Source organism: Strix uralensis, chromosome 12, assembly GCF_047716275.1.
Source record: "Strix uralensis isolate ZFMK-TIS-50842 chromosome 12, bStrUra1, whole genome shotgun sequence".
NCBI lineage: Eukaryota > Metazoa > Chordata > Aves > Strigiformes > Strigidae > Strix > Strix uralensis.
In genome coordinates, this window is record NC_133983.1 from 13,369,323 (window position 1) to 13,391,437 (window position 22,115).

The window sequence follows — 22,115 nt, forward strand, 5'->3', positions numbered from 1 at the left end:
GGCGGGGCAGCTCAGCCCGCTCCTGCGGTTGCGGTCTGCTGCAGCGTGGCGGGGCCTGGCCGGCCGCCCCGCGGGGACCGTTCGCCTCTTGCCGCCTCCCGCCGCCGCCGAGCCTGGCGACAGCCCGCGGCACCGTGGGGCCGCCGCCAGCTTTCCTCGGGCACGCTGCCCGCCTCCGGGGGGAAGGTTTCCCGCGGGTGGCCGTCGCTCAGCGCGGGCTCATTCCTCCGGAGGGTGCCCCCCAGACCCGGGGGGGGGTGTGCCCCTCGCAGCGGGGAGCGTTTACCGGAGCCAGTTCCCGGTGCCCGCGCAGCCACGCTGCGCCTCGGCAATGGGCTTCGGGAGCGCGTGGGGCGGCCGGCACGGCTCGCAGGGCTGGGCTGGCCCGCGGGGAGGGAGCCCGGGGAGCCGGAGAGGCTCCGGCCCTGGCCCCCGGTGAGGGCAGCAGCATCTCGGTGAAAGGCAGGGCTGGCCCCGGCTCCGGGAAACTGCGGTGGGATCGACCTCAACGTTGCAAAAATCTGCACTGTTCGCACCGAAAACCTCCTTCTTCGAAATATTCCATGTGTAACCGTTTTTGCAAATGTTACTGGATGCTCATGTAAGGGAATTGCCAATATTGGTTCCTGTTACTAGCTAGGGTCTAACCTACGGACTTGTGTGGGAATTTAGCATTCTAAGATGCAATACAGCAAAATACTTAATATTACCAAACTTGTCTTCCCCATCTCCCTTGTTTTCTCTTTTTTCATCTTTCTTAAAAGTATGGCAGTGTTGTGTTAGGGAAAAATCTGCAGCAACAACGTTTCTTTATCAAAGGAAAAATATCTTTGGAATTACATCCTTTATTGAAACTTTCTTTGAAAACACCGGTGTCTCCAGAGAGTTATGCAAAGCAGTCCAGATAAACTGTGTCTACTGCCTGTTTTTAAGGAAGAAGACTGGAGTCAGCAACTCAGAAATTGAGATCTTGAAGTCAGCTGAATTTTGCTCTTTCTCATTTTGTTTACTCTCGCCCCAGTACTTTTTTTCAATAATTCTAAAGATACTGGATGAATGTATTCAATTATAAGTTAAATAGAAATGGGTAACAGTGGGAAAGTAGTTTTAACTTTCTCCAATTTCTATTTAGAAGGTGTAAAAAATGTTTTAAATTATTTTTTTATGGTGTTAGTGTACTTACCTGTCAAAAAGGATTCTAAAATTTAAATCTTGCAAAATCTGTGTGAAACTCCAATGCAATACATATACATTAGTTTAAGTTAATATAAATGAGAGATACATTAGTAATTTGCCAGCATAGGCCATGCTGATACAATCTGGCAATTACAGCAGTATTAATGTGACCATCTCGGGAGTGTGCACTGCTTCACTGGATTTATTGAAAATCACTGAAAGGCTACAGCTATTACTCCAGATAAAGTCCTGAGAGTTTGTGGCCAGGCCAAAGAGTCAGACGGGTAACAACAGGACGAGTGACTATTATCATGGTTATGTGTAAAACACACACAAATTTGCAGAAGTTTCTGCACAGTGCGATACCAAAGATAACTTCTAACATACCTTGCTGACAAAATGCAGCCTTTCTTCGTTGCTGGTGGATTCTTTGAATAAAACAAAGTCAGCAGTGCTACACACTTCTACAGCAAATTCAGGGGAGTTCAAGATAGCTCTTACAGGCTTCCTCCCCCATCTTTAGTGTCCTGGGTATATCACCCAACACTCTCACAACTGCCAGATTAGACTGTGCCTTCCCCTCTCTTCATCATGACTGCATTAGGACTGATACCATATTTCTTAAGTAAGTCACTGTAAGTTTTATCTGCATATGGTGAATATGCTTTTTTGCAAAAGGCACATGCTGATTTTATGGTCTCAATAGCTAGGGCTGAGCCGTGTAATGACTGGGTAGGAGTGTTCTCTGACCCTGGAATGTAAATTGCAGTTTAGAGCATTCCAAAACCTGGTTTACCCTCAAAATACCATGTCCCTGCTCTTCTCAACAGTTGGTTAAACATCTTGTCTCCAGTAGCTTTTTGGCTCCTATTAGAATCTTAAATAGAGGTGGGTTCATACCACAGACTTTTCTCAGTTTCACACGATTATATTAATCAGAGGGTTTGGTTTACTGCGTTGTAATACTGAGTAATAATAGGCTAGGAATCTGGAACATATTCACTCAGAAAAAGGGGCGTATAGATTCAGATGTTTGGTTGATATTTAATATTAGAAGAGAGTAAATTCAGTGATCTATTGCACTGGACATGGCACTACCTCTAAGAAAGTATCAAATGCTTAAGAATTTGCATCCAAAGAAGACCAGTATGTTGTGCCTAAAGTACTGAAACTGAAGCAATTAATCTTATCTCTGCATCAAATCTCTTTGTTTTACAGAACTTGGTGCTATCTGGCTTTGTGCATCTTCAGAGATAAACCAGGCAGGTGATCCAAACAATGACCATGCTGAAAACAGGCACAGAATAGCAGAGCTTGAGTTGTCCCAGATTGTGTCCCACAATAGTAAAGGTAAGAGGGACCAGAATTTGGACAGCCTTACCACAGACACATGATTGTATGTGACATATATGTACATGTGCACATTATGTGCCATGTATCTGTCATGCTGGTATCACTCCACTTGCTCAGTCAGTCTCCCTCCCCCATCTTGAAAAATATGTGAATATATGAAATTCCATCTTTAGTCTTCTCTTTGGCCACTAGGAAGTGGTCTCAGTTTGGGAAATTAATTTCCTGTTGGGATGTCTGTTACATACTGAAGATAGGAATTTGCTTTGACTTAGTAAGGACAGGTGCTGCTCTCTGGAAAGAGAATGTTTCTTTTTTGTGATTTTACAGACGTTGCAGCTACAGAATGCTAACAGGTGCCTCAAAGACAGCTTTTGTCTCAGACAGACACAGGGGCTTATCAGCAAAAGCGCATAAGAATGATACTGTGTGAAGGGAGAAGTATGCATGAACTCCTGCTGTTTCTCAAGGTAGATTCTTGAATTCTGAACCTGACACACAGTTACTTATTTCTCCTCCTATTGTTGGTGGCTTTGAATATTAATCTTCTATTCTGAGCAGAGAGACAATAAGATTTTGTCAGTAAACTGGACAGCCTGTAGCTTTGCAGTTGATGAATTCAACTGCAGTGAGTTAGTCGAGTTAGTATCATCCTTTATTTCTGAAGATTGCAGTTCTTAATGAGCAAATGTCTGGCTACCGTAGGGAAGTTTTAGGTGAGGAGAGAGGAAAAGGGATTTTAGGTGGATTTTTTTTCCCCACTCTCACCTCTTTTGAAATACCTGTTTAGGAGAAAAAAAAGAGAGATTGAGAATGGCAAAAGCAGGGCATGGGGGCACAGTAGCAATAGTGATGTGAATCTCTTTGAGACTGTTTTAAGTTTACAAGATGTAGGATATTTTCACGTTAGAAAAGTTTGAGAGTAAAGACTGGGAAGGTGTTCTCATAAACAAAAGAAGCTCTTTTGCATTTTATGACAAATGGATTGAAAAGTGACCAGACAGGAACTGCAAGTAAGAAGTGCCAGTAGAAGGTTTCCTTACCAAGAAATCTACTGAGTGATAACGAAATAGTATAAAAATAGTAAATAAACTCAGTATAAGGGCTTTGGATGGCCATGATATGTTTGGCCATAGGTGCAGCATTTCACTGCTGCTTCTTCAGGTTAACAGTGTGGGGCACGTGTTAACTGCAGCTTTATCTTCATTGGAAAAAAATACCATTTACTATTGACTAGGTAATAATGCTTTGCCTATTCTACTGTGAGATCATCTTGGAAACAAGATGTTGCAGTTTCAGTGCGAATTAAGAATGTAAGGCCAAACATGGGCAAAATCATCACCACTTTTCCCAGATAAGCCTTTGCCTTTAGCTGAGATCCATAGATAAAAATCTGTGTACTTAAGGACAATATTCATTATCTCTTTTGTTGTTGTTGTTCATTATTTTAAAAAATTAAAGTTAGCACTTTGTAAAAGCTAAAACAATGCCTCAGGGTCTGTACTTCATGTGTCTGTTTTGTCAACTGGTACAGTAGCCATGTGTTGACAGGAAGAGTATTCGGGGGAATATTCCCATTGAATGCAAGATAAGGCAGAGGTGAAGTCAAGCTGTTTGTCTCTTTTTGCTGTGTTTTGAAAAAAAAAAAAAGGTAGTGTATTTAATATTGGTTTTTCATACTTACTGTACTTACATATTCCTTTTTTCTTTAACATGCTTTTAACACCCCTGTAAATGAATCAGATTTTTGCTTCCTTCTTTTATATATCAATTATGCTGCTTTTAGTCTGAAGTTCCAGTGACTCACATAACTTAAAACTAACCAACAAGAAGTTATCTATTTGAGGAACTAGTCTTAAATAATATAACAAAAGATGTAGGAAGACACTTTTATGGTCAACCTTCTTGATGCACTAATTCAAACAGATGTTGAAAATGTACTGGAAAACTAAACCTGAAGTCCATCTATGGCTTAAGGGCACGATTTCAGCCTTATATGTACTGGCAAGTATGTGAGCTTTCTTTTTTTTTTTTTTTTTTCACCAGCCAAATAACAGCACAAATTTAATTTAAATGTAAGCTATCCAGACCTAGTAATATTTTAGTTTCATTGCAATTATCAAAAGACACTGGAATTACTGTCTTCTTTAACAGATACAAATAGCAATTGTCACCTGGTTTAACAGTTGTAAACAGGAGATAAAGTTTACCATGGAGAAGGAAATACCATTGGGATGCAAAGGTAATTCTAATCTGATAAAAGCCTTCAAGGGAAAAAAACTTCAATATTTGATTACAACTCTTTGAACATAACAGACAAGACACTCAAAAGATTTTCTGTTAACATTGTGCAAAAAAGGTTTATTTAAGCCTGTGTGTTAAATCAAAGTCACATAGAATTGACTACTGAGGAACAATTATTTCCTAAACAAAGAGAAACAGCAACTGTGCTAACAACTCATTTTGCCACTGTATGTTCTAGCTAACAGCTTACTAATTAGTAATGATGAGAAAAGATAATGCGTGTAGATAAACGTCTGTGGCTTCTGCTATATTGTTTTAAAGTGAATTAGAAACCTAAATTAAACAGAGTACTCCCCATATGCATGGAACTGTGTAAATATTTCCTATGGAAACCACATGAAACTTTGAAAGAAACCAGTTCTGTGTATACAAGCAATCACAAAAACTGGATTAGAGAATATGCCACTAAACGTGCAGAAGTCTTATCTGTTAAGGGCAGGAATCTCTCAACTGTGTTGTGATTTATTTTCAAGGATTTCAAGAAACTGGATACTTGCTTACAAGTCGTGGATTGATAGAATCTATTTTCAGCACAAAATGAAGTGGTTCTTGTTTGAGTTTGTGGTGGTTTAGGGGTTATTTGTTTTTTAAATTTCTAATATACTGTGCTGTGGTGAATCTGAGTATTGAGGGAAAATGTAAGCTTGAGAAATCAAATGTATCAAAATCGACATATGAGTTTCTCAAGGAAAATACTGTGGAAAGCCACAATATTAAAATCCGAATTTTCAACACTTGGGACTTACTGGTGAATACTTATTGGTTCTTATGTGGTCTTTGTATAAAATACATTCGGTAAAACTTTCTCTCATGATACAAAACTCCCCAAAGAGGTGCAGATACACCTGAAAGTGAAGAGGAATAAAGCTCTTTTAGTCAAGGTTTGAATGCAGAGATTTGTGCACCTTCTTTTTTTAATAGCGCATAAATCAACGTGGTTAACCAAATTTTGCCACGTATCTGCTAAAGTCTGTAATTCAGTTGGATCCACACCTCCCTGGTCATATTGATTCAGGGTGGAGTTCGCTTTACACCTTGATTCAGATAAAATCTGTTTCACAGAACTTTTGCTACCCTTTTCCTAGCCCACACCCGAGGCGTTTGGCGAGCGGGCCCGATCCGGTGCCCTGGATGTTTCGAGGTGGCTGATCGGATGGCCGTGGCTTATCAAGTGTTTGAGGTTTTCTAGCGTTAATAAAGACACTAAACAGCACTTCGGATGGTGGCTTAGGAGCAGCACGCGGTAGTATTTTCCACGTTTCTTCATAGAGTTCTCTGGGCCCAAAGGGCTGGCCGGAGTCACTGGAAATCCGGCCTTTGGGACCTCTTAAGCCGACGCCGGTTGCGCTGGAGGGACCCCGCGCGGCCAGGGCAGGCTCCGGTCCCCGCCGGGCCGGCGCCGCTTCACCGCAGCTCCCCACAGGAACCACCCTCCGGGCCGGGGCCCGGGAGGGGTCCCTGCTCCCGCGCCGGGCTCTGCGGCCAGGCCCGCTGCCACGGCGGGGCGCAACGGCGGTGTCCGGAGGGAGGACCGGAGCGGGCGGCGGCGCGGAAGCTCCCCTCCGGTCAGGGGCAGGTCTACGGGCGGGGGCCGGGGCTGGGGCCGGTCCCGCCCCGGCCCAGCGCAGGCGGCGGCGCTCCGCCTCCCTCTTGTGGCGCAGCCTTGTCCCCTGCGAGCCACCGTCGCGGCAAGATGGCGGCGGCGGAGTCCAGCGAGAGCGAGGAGGAGGATCTGGTAAACTATGGGACCGCGCTGCAGCCACTGCAGGAGGGTAAGGGGCCCGCAGGGAGCTCGCCTGCTCCTCCTCGGTATCTCCGTCATGCGCTGCGGCGGGCGCTGGGAAGCAGCGCGGGCCGGGGGGGCTGGGCCGGGGTGTCTGGAGGCCCGGCCCGGTCCAGCCCGGGGCTGCTGTCCGCCTTCTTATGGTCTTCACTTCGGGAAATATGTGGCGGGTGGGCCCAGCGCAGATCTGCCTCCCCCTCCTGCTGCCGTGGGGCGTAGGCGCTGCCCTGGCAGCCGCGCTGCCCTGCGAGAGGGGTGCTGGGGCCGGCCCGGGGCGAGGGGCCCGGGGGTCACGCAGTCCGGGAGCGGAAGGTCGGCTTCCCGCGGCGGGAATGTGAAAAGGTCCGCTCAGCACTACCCCGGCGTTCCGGGTGTGGGCCTGGGCTACCCCAGGGTTTGTGCCGGCACTGTTCTGGTTGGAGCTCGGGCCTGTCTTTCTTTCTGTCCTTTCCCCAAGCCTCAAAAAAAGTAGAGTTCAAATATAATAGTGCATGCAGTTATACTACTGTGAACGTTCTGCACCTCTGTTCAAGAGACGGACTCAGCATCATCCAAGGATTTCTGTACAGCTGTGACTCCTGAGTCTGTGCCACTTAATTCGTAGAAATACTGTTGAAAAGGTGCAAATGTTTTTGTCAAAGTCGATAGCTTTTGTTTGGTTTCGGTTTTGGACATTTGTGTAATTTCTCAGGACAGTTACTTCAGGGATGAAATCCTGTCAGGGGTCATGCGCGCGTAAGCAACTAAAAGTGTTCTACTGGAAAAAAAAAGTTCTCGGAACTTGTTAGAATTTAGGATTTGTATTTGAACACTTAATGGTTTTACTTTAGCAGTGTACATCAATAGTGTATACAAATATTTAAAATAGGGTGGGAATAAATGTAAGCTGCTGATGCTTTCCACTTCATGATAGCTATTTGATCCAGATATTAATTGCAAGGAAGAAGTGGCATCTGGAGCAAGTGGGGAGTCCACTCTTTATGCAGCGTTGTGACTTAGTTTCTGATTTACCTGTCTGTAGGTGAACGAATTAAAAAGCCAGTTCCTCTTCAAGAACAGACTGTTAAAGATGCAAAGGGACGATATCAGCGTTTCCATGGAGCATTTACTGGTGGTTTCTCTGCTGGTTACTTTAACACTGTTGGCACAAAGGAAGGTTTGATATTTTTCTGTCATCTGGGAGGGGTAGTTGATTACCATAATTTAATGTTAGTGAAAACAAATTAACTGTCATAAAGCCTTTTTTTTTTTTTTTTGCTATTCATTATACACAAATAGTTGAAACAATATTGTTTAAGTTATTTCCCCTTGATTTTTTGGACTGCAGTTTTATAGATGTTCTTGTGATGTATCCTTAAGGTATAAGGTTGAAATGTTTGAATTGTTTTCAAATATTGTGTTGAAGTTTACAGTGCCTTCCTTAGATATTTACTTTCATTAAAGGATGGACTCCTTCGGCTTTTGTATCATCACGGCAGAAGAGAGCAGACAGAACTGTTCTTGGACCAGAAGACTTCATGGATGAAGAGGTAAATGTAGAAAGGAATACAAATCTTTTGGAAGTAGTTGCCATGACAGCAGGTTTTTCAGGCAGTGAAATCTTCTAAAGAACTTAAATAGCAAAAGTGGAAGTAACTTTAAAATTACTTGTATACGGTGTTATATTGCTAGGTCTATAGGATGTTTTGTAGATTCACTTAGGGATCTCCTGTAATCTCAATATTTAAAAAAACCCAGAACTCAACCCTTTCACTTTATCAGAAAATACAGATACTTTTGAAGCTGTTTAAAATATGACCATTCAAGTTATTGAAAAAGCAACTGTATAAATGTCTTGAAAAATTTGACCATATCCCATCATATCCCGTTTTCTTTATTCCACCATTACAGTAAGTGAGCATTTGAGGGAAATGTATTTTTAATCTAAATTTTTCCATTTTGTCTATATTTTCAAGGATCTTAGTGAATTTGGGATAGCACCAAAAGATATTACAACTACAGATGATTTTGCATCCAAAGCTAAAGACAGAATAAAAGAGAAGGCTAGACAGATCGCAGGAGTAGTTGCTGCCATTCCAGGAACCACCGCATTTGATGATTTAATAGGACCATCAAAGTAAGTAAATTCAAATAAAAGTTAACCAAATGTTCCTTTCACTGAAAAGTGTTGTATTGGTTAGAAAAGTAATGTTTGACCACAGTAATCCGTGAAAGGGACTGGAAGATCTGCAGTGTTTCACTTTCTAAGTGACCTCCATCTGGATTTTTGTTTTGTCTGTGCAGAGTTGTACCAGGTCAACATTTACAAACTGGGATGTAGTGTGTATACAAATATTGATACATGTGGATCTGATTTTAAAGTAGGGTATAAAAACATAATTTTGAATGGTATATATGTATATTATTTCTCAAGAAATATTAAAGTTGTGGTTTGAGGTATTTTTTTTCCTTTTGTTTTCTTCTTAGAATAACAGTTGGGGTTGAACTGTTACGAAAAATGGGCTGGAAAGAAGGACAAGGAATTGGACCACGAGTGAAAAGAAAGCCACGCAGGCAGAAACCTGGTAAGTTCAGTGAAGTTCCCAAACTCATTAATAGAAAGTTAGCATTCACAGACTGATTAGAATGTTTATTTTAAAGCCTCCTTTTATTTGGTCTGATTCTTTATTAAATTTCTCTAAGATTAAAGAACTGTAATTTAATGTGATGCTGTTATGTCTCTGACAGATCCTGCAGTGAAAATATATGGTTGTGCATTACCACCTGGACTGTCTGAGGGTTCTGAGGTATTGAACATGCAAAACTTGTTTGCTGACTTATGTAAGAATGTGTGCTAACACACTTTTAAAAAACTTCTTTGATGTCTTTGAACATGCAGTATTTTAACATGCAGTTTCAAGTTTTGTTAAAAGTATTAATAAATATTTATTAAGATTATTGTGAAAAAAGGTTTTAATGTAACTAAATTTACTCTTTTGCTACCTAAGCAGGTGTAGTTCATACATATTTTCATATATAATTTAGGAAATGCAAACTTGCCTAGTCTTGTGTTAACTAAATGTTGTAAAAGCTCAACAGACAGAACTTTTAGCAATACTTGCTGTTACATACTTTTATTTTGTACAAGGATGAAGAGGATGAATACCAGCCAGAGAATGTGACATTTGCGCCAAAAGATATAATGCCTGTAGATTTGACTCCGAAAGAGAATGTCCATGGACTTGGCTATAAGGGTTTGGACCCCTCACAAGCTTTGTTTGGTGTGTCCGGAAGAGAACATCTGAATCTTTTCATGAGTGGTTCTGAAGACACAAGCAATTTACTTGGTGATCTGAGGCATAGTAAAGGAAGAAAACTAGGTATTACAGGTCAGGTAAGGACACTTTTAAATGCTTTTTATTATTAGCGCAGTAAAATTTAAAAAATTGTGATTATTCTTCTGTGGAAGATGTGTAGTCTTTGTAGAGTTATTGTAAGAAATCTTTAAGTGTGGTTTGAGAACGGGATTTATTTTGGTTGTTACTTAAGATGTGAGTAAATCCTTAGAAGTCGTAAATGCCTTCACTTATCGATATTGTTAAAGAGAACTATAAAATACCTCACTCTGAATAGTTGGGTGGAGACAATTCTTGTGTTACTTTGATTAGAGAAAGTTGATAATATGTTTTTAGCTTATATTTTTTTGTCAGTTTTGCTGAGTCCTTTCAGTAATGTTTAATCTGTCAGCTAGAGAGGTTCTGCTTCCCTCCACGGTATTTGTAGTTCTTATATAGAAGCATTGCCAATTTATATTTCTGGGAATTATACTTGTTTAATTTTCATACCAACTTAACTTTTTTCCTTCTGAGAACTTAATGTGCTCTTAGTCAGACTGCAGATGTCACCTTGTGGAATTAGGCTGCTGTCCTCTTCCTGTACAGACCAAACTCACTGTCCCTCCCTGCCAAGGGAGTGGAATATGTTTGCTTTTGTGTTTAGTGAGGGGTTTTTTTATTTTTTCACTAGTTGGTACCATTTTTTTTGTGAAGCTGTACATTTTTCACAGTATATATAAGTTTACTGGACATGTTATATAATATAGATGGATAGATAAACATGTAGATGTGTTCTGACATGTGATTTAAGTATTATTTTTACACTTTTGTATTCTCATTATTTAAAATATATTTTAGGCTTTTGGTGTAGGAGCTTTAGAGGAGGAAGATGATGACATTTATGCAACTGAAACACTGTCAAAATATGATACAGTTCTAAAAGATGAGGAACCTGGAGATGGCTTGTATGGCTGGACAGCACCTAAGCAGTATAAATCAAAAAAAAGTAAGAACTGTAGTTCTACCTAAAGAGCTAGTGTAATTTGTATTTGGGGGGAAAAAATTACATAAGTCTAGTCTCTATTTTCCAAATATTTTAATTTTCAGTGTACTGGTGTGATAGACAGTAAACTGTTCATCAAATTCCATTGAAGATACTGGGAGCTCGTGACATGTTATCTTCTATGATATCTGAAACTTCATCTAGTCTTCCTTTTATATTGAAGTGTCCAAATCTGGAAATAATTTCCAAAGTCCTCCACTAATCCCAATGTAGATTAAACCCCCAAATTATATTTTTAAAAGGACAATATGTGCTGCTTTGTGAGATACAGCATTCAGTTCCACTGAAGAAAACAAATGATTGTGAACCACGGCTACAAAATATGACCCAATACTTGCAAAGATTTTTTTAGATATACTTGTGTATGTTCAAATAATATTTGTAAATTTTATCTTGATAACACTTTACTTTTAGTGCAGTATTTAAGTGCATGAAATATTGTAGTGATTTCTAGAGTACCTGTTGATGTTAATTGTACATAATTAATGGCACTCGTGATGTTAGCTGTGCACAGTAGTGGTACTGTCACCTCACTATTAGCCATGTTCATCTTATAGCAATCTCTCTGGAAGTAGTTTTTTAGCTATATAATACTAATCCAGGTTCAGAACCTTTAATTTTAAATGAAAGGCAGCGAAGACGAAGAACTACAATTATGCTCCATAAAAATACATTGAAAAATAGAAAATATTCAGAAAAAATGCTATTTGCCAAACATACATGTTTTAAATATTGACCAACTCTATGGTCATTTTGTAGGGTCAGAAAGAGAAGTTAAATATATAGGCAAAATCTTGGATGGTTTTTCCTTGGCATCAAAATCATCAGCTCCAAGCAAGGTAAGCAGATACTGATATTTTTGTATTAAGAATAACATCAGCAAATCGACATGTAAGCTGTATGGACTTTACTGTTGCTCAATGTTTGTTATGTTCTTAGAAATAAAAGTTCTGGTCAGCAATGAAGATTGCTGAATGAGCAAAATTACAGCATTGGAGGCTATTCATTACACACCTAAAATTTGTGAGACTCCTGGATGAATTTAAACTTTGCTTATGTACCGGCTTTGAACAAATGCCTTCCATGCTATCCACTGTTATTTGGCGTAAAGTTGGAGGAATGGTTTGATTCAACTTTGAAATAAAAAAAATGTACATCTTTTGCTTCTAGATGTTTCAGGTATAACATTAAGTTTTTTTGTAAAAATCAGGCCCCGTGCTTCATCCACTTCCCTATTTTAGTGAAAATATGTTAGCACTGTTCTCAGGTTTGTATCATTTATACCATATATATTTGCATAAATTAGAATGGCAAACATAATTATGTGACATGGTCCTCTTTCTAATAAAGAAAAAGGAAGAACATTTGCATGGTATATAAAGTTGCATCATATAGGAGGCACAGGGATAACCTTTGAAGTAACAACTTGAATGAAGAACGTAGGGGAAAAGGGCTTTGAAAGATGTTAAAATACAGTAAGCACAGAAGTACTCAGTAGTCCAGTTAATTAATTAAATCATGTGACTTATGTTTTAAAAAAAACCCCAACAAATTAAGCAATACCAAGAGCATTTCCTCAATAGCAGCGCATATTAAGACTATTGTTACTTTTGCTGTGGCCTGATGTGCATGTTTTCCTATTTTTCATCACTGTTAACAAACTGTTATATTGTTAATATGTAACAAAGTTTGTATTATGATGCCACTTAATGAGTAGGGTCTAAAAGAATCAGTAGCTTGTAACATCTGTTTCTACTGCTAAAATATAAATTGAGGAATGTTGAGATTACTTTTTGTGAAACACATTTGTAAGTGTTAAATACAAAGTTGTATCTCTCTCTTAGTGGATTTTTGTTTTGTCATCCCCCCGCCAAGATTTATCCACCACCTGACCTGCCACGAAATTACAGACCAGTCCATTACTTTCGACCTGTGATCGCAGCTGGGAATGAAAACTACTGTTTACAGAAGGCATTAGAGGAATCAGCTGGAAAACTTGAGAGTGATATGGCACAGCAAAGCAGGCATGCTTTGAATGCGTCTCAGAGGAGGGAACGACTAGGAGAGACTGGTCTAAAAGGTATTGATATATGTGACCACACCTTCGCTTGTGTTTCAGGTCCCCTGTTTATGTAACAGTAAACATTTGGGCTAAACTTGAACACTGTTTTCTAATATAAACACATTAATTCTAGTTTGCTTAACTAGAATACCTTATCATTGTTCAGTTTCATCTCAACAGATGAAATCTGACTGTATTTTAAAGACAAAAACTATGTGTGGGATTGTGTTTTGTTGTGATTTTGTTTTTTCTTTTTGTGGCCTTAAGACTTCAGAATATAGTAGGCTGTAAGGGTTTCTTTTGCCTGTAAAATGAGGTTTCCCTGAAATAAATGTAAATTCACTGAAAAGGTAATTTGTAAGTGTGGTTCACATTTCTATCTACAACAGTAAGGTTTCCAAAGTAATACGTAAATATGTGGTAAATATGCTATAAGATAGAATAGTGGCCAATTTTTTGTCTGCCATCTCTGCCATTATACTGTTTATTGCTGCTTAAGAGCATTTTCTCTGAATATATGTGCATAGTGGTAAGCTTTTTTCCTCCACTAAAGTGACAGAAACAGTTGTAATTTTTCATTTCTATTTATCTCTTACTGCTTTTTTTTGTTTTTTAGGTCCAGCTCCTTCCGTTTTGGAATATCTGTCTGAGAAAGATAGAGAAAGACTCAAAGAAGTGAAACAAGCATCTGAACAACAAATGAAAGCAAAAATATTGCCTCAGCAGTCACGAAATAGCAGATTTCAGCCAGCCTCCTCACGTGATGCTTCTCACAAATGGCAAATGTTGTTGGGGGGGCAGTTAGCAAATGCTGGTTCTAGTGACTTCAAACCATTTGCAAGAAATCCAGAAAAACAAAAAAGATATGAAAGTTTTGTGAAAAGCCTTAAAGAAGGAGAAAAAGGTAACTGAAGATACTAATCCTGATGTGTTAATTTTTCTCTGAAATTTTTTTTTTCCTTCTTCCCATTTTTTGTCCTGATGCACTTTATGTTCACTAGGAGTTCTCTTCCTGACTTCCATGGCATTTCTCCCTCTACTTCTTTTTACGGCCAATATTAAAAGAAATTTTTACTGATATTTAATTGTGTTGACTTCAGGAAAACTGGTCAGTAATTTAAGTGTCAGCAAGACTTGATTTTAGACATTACATTTCATACTTCTATGCTGTAGCAGAAGTTCTACTTAATTACCTGTGTTTTCCTTCTTTTATTTGCCAAAGTAGACTTCAGCTTTGGTCAGTACCATAAACTATGCATGGAACAAGCATTTTCATTTAGTCTGTTTCTCTCTGAGTAGTAAAACTTTAGATCCTTTAGTAAAACTATAGATCCTATAAAGACAGAAGGATTATCAGATCACAGTAGAATGATAGGAAGAATCAAAAGAAAATCCATACCCTACACTTCCAGAGGAGATAAGGGCTCTGAAGTGAATGAAGTAGTTCACACTTGTCAGAGCTTGTATTATATTTCCTTTGGGTACTCAAAATGCCACTGTCACTTACGTTCTTCTTAGAAAAATTTGTGGCTGTAAAATCATAGCATACACGTGGAGCTTTTACTCAAAACCAAAAAAACCCAACCCCCTTCATCTGCTCATTTCATGCTGTTTCAGTCTCCTTGCATTTTGTTTAGGTTCTTGCTATTAAATGATACTGTGGTGTATCTTACATTGAACCAGGTACTTACGATGCCTTGTGGTGAGTTCCCCAGTACTGTGATTTTTCTGTAAGACATAAAAAGCTGAAATGTGATCTAGAGAGATCAGCAGCAGCAGGTGAATCTAGATTGTCTTAAAATAAAAAAAAAAAAGTTGGCTTGTTTTAAATTTTAAAGTACAAACGGGCTATTGGGGAGGAAGAAAAAGGGCACCAGCAAAGTTTTGCAGAGGAAAGTGTATAATGTCAGTTAGAAAACCTGGTGTTGTTATTTTAGGATTTTTTAAAACAATCTTTTTCACTATATGAAAAAAAATTTCCTGGTCAGTAGCCTCTTCTGGTTACCTCATTGGGACAGAGCACTTGAGCTTGGAACCCGTTGTTCCTCCATTCAGGATTAGGTTTTTCCTGATGTAAAATCGAGCATCCTCTTATGACTGTAAGTGCCTCCTCAGTCATAATGATGAAAATGCAGAAATATTTAAATAACTTGAATGATTAAGATTCTGTAAGAGTGTCTTTGCTTGGCTGCTGTTATTTTCTATTCCTTCTGAATAGAAAGAATCTGAACCTGTTGCTTTAAACAGGGTCTGTATTGTTTAAAAAAACCTGTGCCAAATTCTTTATTTATCAGTGGGCGCTTTGTATACCAGAAAGCCCCTTGAAGTTACTGAAGCCTGGCCAGACTTACTCTCTGGTTAACTTTTTTGTTCTGTGTTTTAGTTATCTGGTAAAGCTTTGGATTATACTCTTTGTTTTAAACACCTATTAAATACATTAAGTATTTTGAACATTCCTTAGAGGGCAATGAGTGCAGCAATGAGTCAGCATTACAAGTAAAATTATTTAAAATGTTTTATCTTGCATTTGACAAATGCTATCATTCTTGCTATCTTTAAAAACTGCCCTTATCAAGGAATAACACAGTTGAGATTAATACGGTCCTTAAACTAAATATTCATTAAATATTTGTAAGGATGTTTGCTTATTATCTTTTTTTTTTGTTTGAAAAGTGTTGGACATAAGTAAACTGTAATTTCTGCTAAGCACTTCTCTCCTTATCTTTATAGTAGATACATTGGAGCATTATTTAGACCCAAGTATGACAGAATGGGAGCGAGGAAGAGAACAAGAGGAGTTCTTCCGTGCAGCAATGTTCTACAAATCCTCAAATTCAACACTGTCATCCAGGTTTACTCGGGCCAAATATGAAGATGATGTTGACAAAGTCGAAGTTCCTCGGGACCAAGAGGTATATGATGTTCACAGTACATTGGAGCTGTAGTTGCTGCCTTAACCCTGACTTTCAAAATTCTTTTTCTTTGAAACTGTTTTGTAGATGTCAGTGTCTTGTTGCCTTTCTGTTTAGCAAACTCTTGAAAACACTCACCACATACAAAGCAGCAATTTGTTAAACTACACTTAAATATTTATGTTTCTGTCCTTAAGAAAGTCTTACAACAGTAATAGCTGATTTGGTAAGTTGTTACTTATTCAGCAGTTATAAATGTTTGACTTTTTCAGAATGATATCGATGATAAGGAAACTGCTGTGAAGATGAAGATGTTTGGCAAACTCACAAGAGACAAGTTTGAATGGCATCCTGAAAAGCTGTTGTGTAAAAGATTTAATGTTCCTGATCCATATCCTGAGTAAGATGATTGCTTTTAGCTTTTTTTTAAATTCTATGTTTTTCATTTGCTTGTGGAAAATCTGGCTTGATGTTTTCTTTTTGTGTCATAATAGTTGTAATATAGAACTGCCTAATGTTTTGATTTGCCTGGTGACCATGGTGACCTCTGACAGATAGTATGCATTGTAAGGACTGCTATAGGTGTTTCAGCTTGTAAATAATTTGAGGCCTTTTCTGTGTTGAAAACAATAATCAGCAAACGCTTTTATTTCCCTGTAGTTCTTCCATTGTTGGGTTACCGAAAGTGAAACGAGACAAGTATTCTGTGTTTAATTTCTTAACTCTGCCTGAGCCCACCACATCTGTAACTCAAGCAACAAATGAAAAAATCCAACAGAATAGCAGTCTCAACAGTAAGTTTGTTGTTACTTTATTCATTTAGCTATAAGTGGGATATTAGTATAGAAAAAGCATATCTTTGTCATGGAAAACTTATCCACCTGATTTTTTTTTTTTAAATTAAAAAATACCCAGAGAAAGAAATTGAAAATAAATTCAGTGACGTAAAAACTGAAGTCAGTGATACTATGCCAATTCCTACCTAGAAGACCTTTTATAGGTCAGATATTCATTAGAAAGATTTTTAAAATGTCAGATGTTTTAAAATGAAATACAGGATAATTTTGCATGCAACTGATTTGAATGTTTGGGATGTTTGTAGAACCAAAGAAACCTTCAAGATGGGATGTGTCAGATAAAGAGAAGGAGAAAAAAGATTCTATCAGTGAATTCATTAGTCTTGCTAGATCAAAAGCTGATGTTCAGCAGCAGCCACCGGTGCCAGCAACAGAAGAATGTGGAACTGGGCCGAGTGAAACTCTTCCCACTGAGGTGAGTTTACAATGGTGTTTGAACTTAAAGGGGAATAGCTGTAAACCTTCACAACCCTGAAATAAGGTTCGGTAATATTGATTTAATACAGATCAATTTGCAGAAGAGCCAACTCAGGATAAGCAAAGGCGTGAGATAGTTGTTTGAAAAATTTTGAGGTTATAACTCTGAGATGTAAAACGTATACAGCATACAAGGACAGCAAGTATGACTGTACTTGAAGTAGCAGCTTAAAAGAAGAAAAAAATGTAGCTCAACAGTCTGGGAGTTAAATTCAGTCCATTATACCCACCTTGCTCAGAAGCACAGAATATATTTTCTGCTTTGAATGGAGGAGGGTGCATACTTTGGGGAGAAAGGTGACATTTTCCTTTTGCTTAAATGTAGTAGTGTATAATTGCAGTTTGAACTAATGAATTAGAATTTGTAATACCTGGGAATCTGTCTTCAACTGTCAGTGTAGCACAGATTGCACTACCCTTTAGAGGACATTCACTTAGTTTAGCAGCGTTTCAGAGTTTTACTTGGTTGGACTAGCTCCTAAGATCACAGCTATTGTGATGTTTGAGTTGTTTTGTAAATGCATGTCAGCATGTTTGAAGTTATTACTTATCAGAGAGAGATTGTTAGCATCTTTAGTGTTTAAATACAGTTTGCTATGATGCTGTTTTGCAGGCAGCTAATGAAGATAAGGATCAGGAAGAAGAAAGCAGACCATCCATGGACTTATTTAAGGCTATCTTTGTGAGTTCGTCAGATGAAAAATCATCTTCCTCTGAAGAAGAGAGTGATGACGAACAGCAACCAACTGCTTCAGTAATAGATACAGAAACCACCAAGCAAGTTGATCTACCAGTCAGTTCTTCATCTAATGTACAAGGTAGTACTTAATGGATGTTCATTTTTAGAAATACCTTGTAAAAGCCTCACTTATGAATCAAATACTCCAGGACTGCTAGGACAGTGCTGTGCTCTCGTGCAGATCATCTGGCATTGGTGGAGCTGGGCTCGTAGAAAATGCGAATAATACAGCACTGAATAAGGCTTGCATGTTATAGTGTTATTTATATTGCCGTGTGTCTTGTTAAATGGTGAAAGGGAACAAAACATCTAATGTTAGAGCATACTTCACTGGAAAATACAGGGAAACTTTTATACCTATGATAAATTGTAAGATAGATTGATAAATTATGACTGTTGTGGATATTTGACAAATTCGGAAATAAACAACTTGCATTTATTTGATAATTAAATTCACTCTCTAAAACTGACATTCCAGTAAAAAATAATGTTGAAATAATTTTACGAAGACATCAAAAAGTTGCATTTTATTTGTATTCTAGTAATAGAAGTTCCCAGAAAACTTCCACAAGAGAGGGAGAAGACCAATCTTTTACTCTATCTCACAGCAAAATTTAATAAGTGAGCTGTAAAAAGTTCCCATATTTTCAGGATGTCATTAAAATAACAAAATGTACAATATACTTAGCTTACAGAGGAAATACTTTGTTCACTAACTGTCACAGTTGGTTCTGTTAACATTTAACTTTTAGTGTTTATTAATTTTATAATCTTGTGGAGTCTTTTATGCATTCTTAGTAGTGTAAAAGTAGTACTGTGTTACTAAATGAAAGCAAAGACATGCACTGATATTAATTTAATTAGTAATTGTATAGTGGTCAATTTTGATTAAAACAAAACAAAAAAAAGTCCAAAAAATGGTATGTTGACAAGTTTCAGAATGTGAGCTATGCAGTTGGCCAAAGCAGTCCAGAGATACAGGATGCTGATAGATTTGCATACTTAGAGCTTTTTAGAAAAGCCTCCTTTAACCTTCTTCAGCTCTTCTTGGAAAAAGCATTACCTTATTTTCCTTTCAAATAAAGATTTTTTTGTTGTTGTTGTTTTTTTCATAGAGAATGTGGCTGCTGCAGCTGATCCTGGTGTTTCTTTGTTGCCTGCTTCAATGCAGGAACTGGATGCAGCAGAGGAATTTGGACCAAAGTTGCCTCCAGCTTTTACTTCTGGTAGGTTCTGCAGGCTTCCAGTGTAAATATATGTAAGATATATGATATTTCTCTTTAAAAAACATTTGTGAATAGGCACTTTACCTCTTAAATGCCTGTGTTATTTCAAACTGGCATCAGCAAATGCTTTGTTACCATGCTACGATCCACTAGCAGGAACCTCTTTGCCTGTGTACCAATTTTGCTGTAGCTCTATAGAGGCACTGATAAAAAATTGTAGTGAAAATATAGGACCAGCCTTGCAATTTCTTTTAATAACAGATTGAAAAGGCATTTAATTACAGTAGGCAGGTTGCAGTTAGGAGTTTCAGACATTTTATTTCCATTTAAAAGCGTAGGGGTTTTTTTTTAAACTATCCTATTAGATTAAAAGTAATATAGAATTTAATAATAAAATTAGCTTTTTCTGTCTTTTTGTTTGTTTCTGCGTTTGCTTTGCGCTTTAGGCCCTACCTGGCAACAAGAACCAATGGTGCAAGCAAGTTTTCCTGGGCCTAGTAGGAAAGAAAAACATAGGAAGAACAGAGAGAAACACAAGACTAAGAGAGAACACAAACACAAAAAGGAAAAGGTATTTAATTTAAATAAACAGTTTACTGATTCTCTGTTCTGCCAGGCAGAATTTTTTATTATTTATGCTAGGTTGTAGAAAACAGATATACAGGGACTAGATCTTAAGCAACTGAGTTCTGAGGTGTCTTGAAACCTGAACTTCAGAACAGAAAATCATCCAACTAGGGTGCTGCTTTTTCCATATATACAATGTGACTACAGATACAATACTGTGGGTAGTTTAATGTGGTATGCTGAAGATGTCAGGCGTGTTCTGGGGACTGCATATAATTCATGGCTTTATACAAATAATAATAATAATGAAATTTCTATTTTGTGTGTGGTTGAGTGTTTGGGATGGAATGGGTGATTTTGGTATATGTTTTTTTTAGTTCAGTCTGAGTAGTGGCAACAGTCATTGTTAACTGTTCTGTTTCAGTTAAGCTTGGAGTCTACACTGAAATCAACTTTTTGCTGTTGTTGCCTTTCAGAAAAAACCCAAGTCTTTCACAATGACATAAGGGATTATTTCTCTTATTTTTACAGAAAAAGAAACATAAGAAACAGAAAAACAAAGGAAAACACAAGAATAAAAAATCAGAAAAAGACAGCAGCTCAGATACTTCAGATAGCAGTGACAGCCTTAGTGATACAGATACCACAGGGTTGTCACCCAAAGAACTTCTAAGAAGGTAAACGGAAAGTTTAAACACTTGCAAAATTTGCAGTGAATAACAAAACCTCAGTTTATGAGTTGCCATTCTAGTGAACCTATTTGCAAGGAAATATGGATCAGCCAGTCTCTTTATGAATGTAAAACACTGCTCAGTTTTTTTATTAAAGTGAGGAAGGATTACGAATATTAGGTATCTTAATCTAGAGGGTGGGTAATTTTAGGATAGAAGCCTCTTAAGGTAAAGGGCACTAAATACACAACTCTGCTAGTTAATGGAGGTTATAGTTAAAGATGACTGATATTTCTGGAAGGTATTTTGAATGGGAATTAAAAATTGAACAAGTGCAGGTGGTGATTCATATTTCCATTACTTTGTCTACTTCTTTTCACTTGAAAACATTGGAAGCAACATTGTCTGCTTCAGTTTGTTGATAATAGCAAAAGATCTGATTCAAATAGATCCCTTGTGTGGCATTGATGCTTAAGATAATTCCGTGCTTTAGCAAGGAGCAGTGAAGCAGGCAGAACTGTATTTGAGTCATGTATGTGACTGCTAAATTTAGACTGTGCTGTTACATTTTTATAAACTAGAGAAACTTGAACATAGTGCCAACAGAAATAAGAAGATCAAAAAAGAATGGTTAGCAATTTCATTTTGCTCACACACGTGAAGTACAAACAAAACTGTCTGTCTCTAGTTCAGATTATAGTCAACTTCAAGTGCATCCCATGTGGAACAGTCACTGTGTTGGCTTCTGTTTAGTGTCCCTTCTTAGCTGAAGGAGAGATCTGAAGGTGTGTGTTGAAGTACCACATCCAGCTGGCCTAATGGCAGAAGGGTGGGGGTCAAGGTGTTCAGCAGAATAGTGGAAAGGCTGGTGTTCGAAAGGACTCTGCCTTCCATGCCTTTGGAACTGAGCTTCAGTTATGTGTTGGTGTTTTATTAAAAAACTGAACTACTTCTCCTTTGATTTCTAAACAGCTAAAATATGGTTTTATGCATTTTGCACAAAATAGACTTCTTTGTACAAGCAGTTATTTTGGAAGTCTTTGCATTTGCATTTCTCTTTACATCACTGAGAAAATGTTTTACTCTCACGTAACTCAGATCTCTCAAACTAAGGTTTAAGAAACTGCTTAAGTAATTAAATGTTCCTCATGTTGCGTGTTACTGTTCAGCCTGACCTCTTTCTTTTTCTTTCTCCCTTTTAGATTAAAACAACTTCAGTATTGAAGAGGTAGCTTGCTTTCTTCAGTGCTGTGTGAATTGATCTGAAACTTTTGATCTCCTCCATGATGGTAGATCAATCATGTATACTTTGAAGCACTCTAGATACTGTATTCATATTGAATTTGTTTGAAAGTAAATGTGTATATGTTTATTTTGTGATGCTTCATATGTTCAAAATGTATGAATTATGGAATGTTGAAAAGACCCCCTTCTGGGCAGCATAATCTGAAATACTGGAGGCTCTTGTTTTAATTAACATGAAACAAGATATTTTAATAAACCTAAGTATTAAAAATCATTTTTGTACAGTAAGTCATTGCCTAGGACCTCTACAATGCTGGAGAGTAAGTTTCAGTCTGAATTAAATTAGGAAGTTTAAAAACTAAAGCAATG

General features: G+C 38.1%; 1 protein-coding gene across 1 annotated transcript; it reads left to right on the forward strand.

Moving 5' to 3' along the window:
- Nucleotides 1–6,463: 6,463 nt before the first annotated feature.
- GPATCH1 (G-patch domain containing 1) lies at nt 6,464–22,020 on the forward strand. The gene is made up of 20 exons (XM_074881320.1): nt 6,464–6,602; nt 7,635–7,769; nt 8,057–8,142; nt 8,569–8,729; nt 9,080–9,177; nt 9,341–9,399; nt 9,741–9,986; nt 10,786–10,933; nt 11,750–11,829; nt 12,866–13,070; nt 13,669–13,956; nt 15,783–15,964; nt 16,237–16,364; nt 16,625–16,758; nt 17,067–17,236; nt 17,912–18,116; nt 19,153–19,263; nt 19,710–19,834; nt 20,362–20,507; nt 21,704–22,020. The coding sequence occupies exons 1-20, from the start codon at nt 6,524–6,526 to the stop codon at nt 21,723–21,725; spliced, it is 2,808 nt and encodes a 935-aa protein (XP_074737421.1). The 5' UTR covers nt 6,464–6,523; the 3' UTR covers nt 21,726–22,020.
- The last annotated feature ends 95 nt before the right edge of the window (nt 22,021–22,115 follow it).